Source organism: Rhopilema esculentum, chromosome 13 (assembly GCF_057945365.1).
Source record: "Rhopilema esculentum isolate cy_ngs chromosome 13, ASM5794536v1, whole genome shotgun sequence".
Classification (NCBI taxonomy): Eukaryota; Metazoa; Cnidaria; class Scyphozoa; order Rhizostomeae; family Rhizostomatidae; genus Rhopilema; species Rhopilema esculentum.
In genome coordinates this window covers 3,468,142-3,476,219 of record NC_142827.1, presented here as the reverse complement: position 1 = coordinate 3,476,219, position 8,078 = coordinate 3,468,142, and the positions used below count along the sequence as shown (strand labels likewise).

The 8,078-nt window shown below is 36.3% G+C and overlaps 1 protein-coding gene across 1 annotated transcript; it reads left to right on the top strand.

The window, feature by feature from the left end:
• The first annotated feature begins 302 nt into the window (after positions 1 to 302).
• Positions 303 to 7,368, top strand: LOC135691759 (histamine H2 receptor-like). Its single transcript, XM_065209722.2, has one exon. It carries the CDS (start codon positions 3,263 to 3,265, stop codon positions 4,181 to 4,183), a length of 921 nt encoding a protein of 306 aa, XP_065065794.2. The 5' UTR covers positions 303 to 3,262; the 3' UTR covers positions 4,184 to 7,368.
• Positions 7,369 to 8,078: the final 710 nt, after the last annotated feature.

Sequence of the window (8,078 nt, the reverse complement as noted above, 5' to 3'; positions counted from 1 at the left end):
GCTATTTCACCCACCGATAGATGTTTGTACCAACCAACTAAGAATTTTATGAACCAAATGAAGGTATACCAGGCAACTCATAAAGAACTGGGGGTGTGACACACCTTTAGGCCCTCCGACTCAATCATCATCAGACATAATGATGAGGTTAGGCTGATCAGCCAATATCAAGTCAATGCATTATATTCACTTGCCCATTAGAACCATTATTAGAAGAGTTTGCTCAGAGATCAACTGGTGTAGACCATTCCAAAAGGCCTTCATCATTTCAGTTGCGTTGATCTACAGCTGAAATCACCATGTAGGATAACACAGAATTGATTTTAAGCATATAGAGTTATATTATGTTTAAACTATGGGCAAATCTGGCGTGGTTGGTTGCCACCTGCCAGCGAATACATCCGGTTTAAATCACTTTTTCGTAAGGTGATGGTGGAAAATTCTTAGAAACAGATGCAAATCAAAATTAAAAAAACATTCTGATATTCGTTTAATCTGATTGTCAACGGCTTTTTCGTTGCGAGTTTTAAATTCAAATATGGATGATGAGATCATTTCACTTTTTTTATGAAAGCTGGATTTTAACCATTTAACGTCGTATGTATTTCAAGAAAAATGTTGAAGATTTGCTTGACACTGTTGACACAAGATTTTTCTGGTTCAAATCTTTATCGTTTTAGAGTTTTTAAAATTAAACAAATAACAAATCATTTAATTTGTGACAGTAGATAGATATAAATATAAAACTTTTATCCAGTATTCAAGGCCAAAAAAAAACAATAAATTGTCTGATCAAAGGTTGAAATAGTTTAAAGCAAAGATAAATTAGGATCCTAATTGTATTTGATGTCGGTAGAAACGCGCCTAGAAATTCATCAAGATATGCCAGCGTTTTTGTAACGGGAAAATATGTATAAATGCCATGTTTAAGCAAAAGCGATAAAAATTGCGGAATGAAGGGAATCCTATTGCCTTTAGAAGTATTTTTGTACTTTGGATGAGTTCTCTTTCTCTTGTTCCAAATTCTCTTGCCTTGAACTATTATCAAAGAATTAAGAAAAGTCACCCTGAACATAATGAGTATTGTCCATTCATATAGCGTGGTTAATGTCGTTCCTGACTTGATATGTAGGTGAAACTTGAAATACGTCCAAGCCGTAGCTGCAATGTTGACTGGAAGATGACAGGCTAAAGTTGCTGCTAAAACCAAATGAATCGTTCTAATTGGTTTCTCTTCTGCAGCACGATTTTTGTCATGTATGATTTGGTTCCCATTTTGCAGACGTAATGCTATTGTTCTTTGATGACGTTCTAGGATTCTGAGTGTTCTTGTATTAAATATAATTCGACATAAAACGTGAAGTAAGTTGACAATCATCATCACAACTACTATGTAGAGTGAAGAGAACATTATACAAATTATAGCCATTAGAAATCCGTGTGCTAAACATGTTACTACTTAAAGGGAAAATTGGAAACGATTCATGCAGGCTTGGTATCTGACTTGCTTTGTCACGTGGAAGTATCGATCGACTGAGATGCAAACGACCATCAACATTGAGATGTATGTAAAAAATACCAACAGAAATTCCATTACTTGGAGTTCAAAGCAACTTAGTTGCTTTCCTGTGAACCAAAATACTCCCAATCCTGGCATTACAAAGAAACCGGTGCACAGATCAGAGGTTGTAATTATTAACAGAAATTTGATTGAATACGACTTGTGCTGCTTCGATTTGAACATTGCATGGATCAAAAACACATTTGACGCTATGCTTATTAGTGCAAAGAGAATCGCAAAGGATCCAACGAGAGTTTTTCTTAGGTTTCCATGACTGTTGGTGATTATAATCAAGCACAAAGAGACTGCACCTTCTTCGGCAGGCGTCTCCATTTTCCGCAGCAACTAAACTGTCTTATTCTTTTATTCTTATATGAAATTTGCAAAATTTTTGCTTGAGGACCCTATTTGTAGAGACTGACGTTGCTTGTAGAGGTTCTCTTTTTAATCACATGTTAAAATGCGGCTCTTCACAAGGGCGAAAGATTACTAATGCAAGCACTCTGGTTGTATTTTGGACTTTTTTTAGAACTATGAGCTCAAAAGTGGCTTGTTTTGATGAAAAAAATTACCATAAAATCTATTATCGTTGTCGACAAAACCGCCTTACTCGATCCTGAGTGTTATCACCCACCATGCAATTATAGTGAGGAACAATCATTAAAAAAATATTTGCTCAATGTCAGCAACATATTGTTGAAATTTCACCATCAAATTTTAACGCAGGCAGTTTATTGATTCGAATGCTAAAGCCGTTCTGGTTTTTTTCTTTCTCTCTTACTCCTCGTGTTGCAAAAACTCAGATTTTCTGTTGGCACTATGTTTTAGTTTATAGAATTAACGTATTTATATTTTGCTTATTGGTTCGATTCTTCACATAAACTCATTGATAAAAAGGGCTTTTTGTGTCATTTAAAGTATTTCACAATGTCTTGCTACTGTCTTCACGCTAGGGCACAGCTTAACCTGCAGTGATAACCGATTTGGGCAGTGATCTTTGTTACATACAGATACAACGGGCAATGTCTTCTGAAAATATGAAATTAAATGAATAAATGGTGAATTCGGTGATAATGATCCCTTCCATTGTTATCAAAAGGTAGAATCTCTTTTTTGCAAGATATGAAAAATTAATTTTAGATGAATACAAAGTATCCAGCAAAAAAAGTAAACTACCTCGTGAAACGCCGAAAAATCATTAGTGAATCAAATCCCAGAGATATACTATGTTTCATACAATGTTCAAACTGGGGAAAAAACTCGCCTGCTTGAAGGCCACCTGGTAACCAATGAGAATCGCTATTAGCTAATAAGCGGCCACACCCGGTTTCAGCGCGTTAATGTCAAATGCTATATTTATTGCCACACTATACAAAGCGAGAAAGCTACGGAGAATCCTTTCAAACAAACTTATTGTCATACTGACAGTGTCAGCTATGTAAGGGGGGATATTTATCGCCATGTTTGCACAAACTTGAAATTTAATCAAAATGATAATAAAGAGATTAAAAGTGAAGATATTTCCAACGAAGAAGCAGCACTGTGCAAGAGTGCGGAAGGCTTGTTTAACGAGAGTTGCCTATCGTAGTATTTTCGTTTTTTGCATCGTTAATATCAGAGGATTGCAGGTAAAAAGCCAAGAAAGGCGTCATAACAAAAAATATATTTTTATCGCCAAGAGGAAAAATTTTATAGACAAAGATGGTAAGAGAAAATGAAGTGGTAAGTCGTTGTCTCTCGCTGGCTCCAAACAATCTAGAGAACCCAAATACAACAATTGCAGGAGCCATTATGATTATATTTGCCTTTGTCAATATCCTGTCAAATTCGCTTTTGAATTTCGCATTGTACAAATCGAAGCAGCATCGGACATTTTCGAACAAATTTATTCTCATAATGACATTGTCAGATTTGTGCTTTGGAATTTTTGCACAGCCTGTGACGGGAGCATTCTGGATATCAAGTAGACAAAGAAACTGCCTTGAGGTCAAATCTATTCATTTTATGGTGATTTTTTTGGGATGTATTTCGGTCTTAATGATACTTCTCATCTCGGTTGATCGGTACCTTCACGTTACAAAACCGATTCGATATCAGACAATGATGAACACTAATCGCATGATCCTATTGGTTGTATCTTGCTTTATTAGTGGATTTATTGCTGCCACAATTAGCGTAGTATGGGAGTCCTTCTACCGCAAGTTAACTATCTTGATTTTTAATTTTGTGCTTAAGACAGTTTTTCTTATATTGAATACAAAAACATTAAAAACTCTTGAGAGACACCAAAGAAATGCAATCTTTCGATTTCAACCCGGCAGTCGAAATGAAATGCCGAATTCTCAAAATGAACGTCTAGCTGCAGTGAAAACAATTCGTCTGGTTTTGGGTTTATTTCTTATTTGTTACACCCCCTACAACATTGCTTCAGTTTTCTGGACGCATCATGGATTCAAAAAAAGTTCTGCTGCCGGAGTTCTGCTGGAGACAACTTACATATGGAGTGGTGTAATTGCGGCTAGTGTCAGTTTTCTTAACTCATTGATTTTTATACGTGGAAATATAAAATGTCGCAGAGTTGTAAGATCGCTTTTCTGTAAGAGCACCGAAGCTCCTGAGTAAAATACAATATTCTAATTCATAGGCATGGACACTGGAGCTGGGAGGATTGCAAGCGAAAACAAAAACTTAAAATTTTTATAAAGGTCGGCTCGATTTTTGAAACCATCCGTTTATCCCCAACCTTAATGAAACATTCTGAATAATATGTTATTAACACCAGTTTAAAGCAACATCATAAAAAAAGAATTATACATTGTCTTATATACTTCCGATTGACAACATTAGACTGATCCCAGCATTGAAATAGTAGATAGAAATTGGCGCGTAGTCGTGAAAAGCGTATTTAGATAGGCTTTCCTTTAAAATCGTTTTTTGATATCACAAAACTGTCTTCATTCAATCATTGAACAGAATAAAGACCACTTTTACTTAGGTAGATTAAGTTTTGTCTAAAGATATACTAAGTTGAGCATCATTAATAAATAGTAACGGAGACTTTGATTTATGTTTTGCTAAGGAGAAGTTTTTCATATTTCTAACATAACAGTTGAAATTGAAGAATCGCATTGACTTGCATTAAGCAGAAAAGATAAAGTGAAAAGGAGTGTGTGGTTGTATGTTGAAACGATTAATTGGCGGTGTCTGCTTTTTAAACGGCAAATGTTGTGCCATCATAACCCCCGAAAATGTTTTTCATTGATTCAAATGTGGAAATTTGCTTATTGTCATAAAAATAATAAAAGGCGGTTTGCAATGTCCAAAGATTTCTAAACAGATTCTTCTTATTGCTGCATGCTGAGTGTAAACAAAAATAATTGAATTTAGCCCTTTGGTCTCAACAATATGATATCTTTGTATCAAGAAAAGACACTGTTTGCAAAAGGCTTCTAGAAAGGTAGCAAAAAGCACAACATTTCACGTGTTGATATAGGACATTTGGAAATGGAAAAATATTAATCTAGCAATTTTAATTGAAATCGGACAAAGTGTATTTATTTTGTGCAAAGGTAGACGTATAAGAGGCTGATTGGACCAAAGAAATTAAAAAATATATAATTGGTTTGTTCAATACGTACAAGGAAAATGTATTGACAAACATGGTTGGTGAAAATGGTACTGCGTCTTTGTGTATGTCATTAATCACAAACAATCATGCAAATCTGAACAAAACTCTAGTTAGATACTTCAGAGGTGGCGCTAGAAGCAAACATTGAAGGTGCCGATGTTTCTATTCAACGAAACTGCTGACAAAAAATGTATCAAACTACCGGTAGAAAAATAAAATATGAGAAGGTATTCATTTGTGCGATGTGCCCCGTATCGAAACAAGAACGGTTTTTCGGTAGTTTTCCCATGGAAAGAAAGTCCCAATATTGCACACACCATTTTCTTTTAAAAATGTTGTTTTAATGAATATTCATGCTCAGAATCATCCATTTTTTGATAATATCATAAGTATATAGCTCAGTCTCAGCTCGCATATTTATATCTCATTTTCTCAGTTGCCATTATAACGATATTATTATGATGATGTTATAATGACAGAGCACTGCATGACTCAGTTTTTTCGTTTTTTCCTAAAGCGTTAAATCTATTCGAGGGCGGCTATTTCTCTAAAACCTTGGAACTATTTGTAACTGTTTTTCCATGAAAAATTTTCAGATTTTGAAAGAAGCAACAATATTTAAAGAATATATGAAGACATTTTTCTCAAACGAAGAATGTGCTCCAGATCAAATGTTTCATTGGCAATAATACTGCCTCTAATTAAAAGAGAATCCCTTAACAACAGAATTCATTATCAAATAATTCTGCTGTTAGGGTAAATATTCCAGAACCGTTTGAGAACCTGTTCCAAATCAAGCGTCTCTGCTCATTCTACACTTATTACAAGTAGGGGCCACCGAGAGGTTTCGAGTCCTTAGGGCAAAAGTAAAGGGGGAGGCCTTAAGTACCCTTCTACCCTTAAGAGTTGCTTAAAATAGATTGCAGAACATTTTGAGGCATACTTTTCTTGCGTTCGATCAATTCCATTCTTAAAATGGAATTCATGTCTCTTTGAGGTGGAATTGGAATGGAATTTTAAAATGGAATTCCAATCATCAATCGAGAGTCATTCTTCTCTTCATCTTCATGTGGTTTTTTAAAATATATAGAGAAATGAACGATCATTTTAAGATGTGATGCGAGGGAGCGCTCACTGAATACCCTGGGTACCAGAGCCACATATTTCGATAATGGAAATAGAAGATTGGAGTGGAGAGGTGGGCGAATCATCCAAAGGACATGATATCATGCCGGTACGCTATAAAGATGCCGAAAATGAGTCAAAAAGAAAATTAATAAACCAGCCACGGAAATTTTCATGTCGATGTTAGATGTATTCTTCTCCAAACTTCCGTAAACTGGATGAAGTCCATCAAGTGCCGACGGTATTGGGAAAGCCAAAATAGATTGGCTTTGCGATTCTGTTCGCACTTGTGAAATTTATGTCAAACGGTCTTTGATATTTACATTGTGCAAATCAAAACAGCTTCGGACATTTTCGAATGAACTCGTCCTCATAATGACCGTAAGCGATTTGTTCACGGGAATCTTTGTATTTCCTGCATCAAATTTTACATTAACTCTCTATGGAACAGTTTGGTGTTGATGCTACTTTGCATGTCACTCGACCAGTGGCGTAGCCAGGGTTGGAAGATTGGAGAAGCGTCCCTCTTGAAAATGCCAGGAACACCTCCGTAGAGGCGCAAATGGATGGTGGTGGCCCAGAAAGCCTCAAATGTTCAATTTGAGGATTTTTTAAGAAAAAGTGGGGCAAATCATATCATTAACGCTGTAAATCATGTCTTTTAGTGACGTTTTAGCATTTGCAAATCTTGTCCTTCCAGACTAGTGCGGTAGAGGGCCATCCATAATAAAATTTACCTACAAATAGATAGATGAAGAAAACTTTAGGTGCTATTTCACCTACCAATAGACGTTTGTACCAACCAACTGAGAATTTTATGGACCAAATGAAGATATACCAGGCAACTCATAAAGAACTGGGGGTATGACACACCTCTAGGCCCTCCGACTCAATTATCATCAGACACAATGATGAGGTTAGGCTGATCAGCCAATATCAAGTCAATGCATTATATTCACTTGCCCATTAGAACCATTATTAGAAGAGTTTGCTCAGAGATCAACTGGTGAAGACCATTACCAGAGGCCTTCATCATTTCAATATTCCCACAGCTGCGTTGCGTTGATCTACAGCTGAAATCACCTCACCCCTTTCACATTCCATTATCATTGCGAAGAGTGACTTCGAAAACGAGGCTAGCGTTGTTCCGCACAACAATCGCAAACCTTAGATACGGCCAAACACTGTGTTTGTCAATATTTCCTGATATTATTTGCTAATCTGTTGAAAAATTTTCGGTAGCAATATGGCTGAGAATACTGAGAAACCGGTAGCTAATATTCAGGTGAAGAAGAAGAAATCGCTGGGGAGACAATGCGCTGCTCTTTGTTGTTATAATTTTTCCTATAACACAGATGGTTCACCCAGTGGCCTACATTTTTTTAAGTTTCCGCAGAAGAATCCAGAGAAGAGAGTTTGGTGTAACTTGATCAAAAGAGTTGATGGTTTGGATGGTTTTAAAGTTACTGCAAGTACAGTGTTATGCCAAGAACATTTCAAAGATGAAGATTCAAAGCGAAACCCTCAGCGATGGAAGTTACATCATGGCGCAGTTCCTTCGTTGAAGCTTTATAACAGTGATGCGAGGACCAGCAAAATCTCCCGTAAGGCACCAAAGGATCGCAGCCACTATTATGAAATCCCACAACCGCAGCCTTCTTCTTCCGCTACATCTGAACTTGATGATTGTTCTGATTCCATTCAAGAAGATGTTTCTAATTACCGAAACAGTTCTACGCAAACAAGTTTTTCTTTTGTCCCTTA

Bases quoted from the DNA above. Each gene is read 5' to 3' on its own strand.
- LOC135691759 (XM_065209722.2), top strand. From the start codon at position 3,263: ATGGTAAGAGAAAATGAAGTGGTAAGTCGTTGTCTCTCGCTGGCTCCA.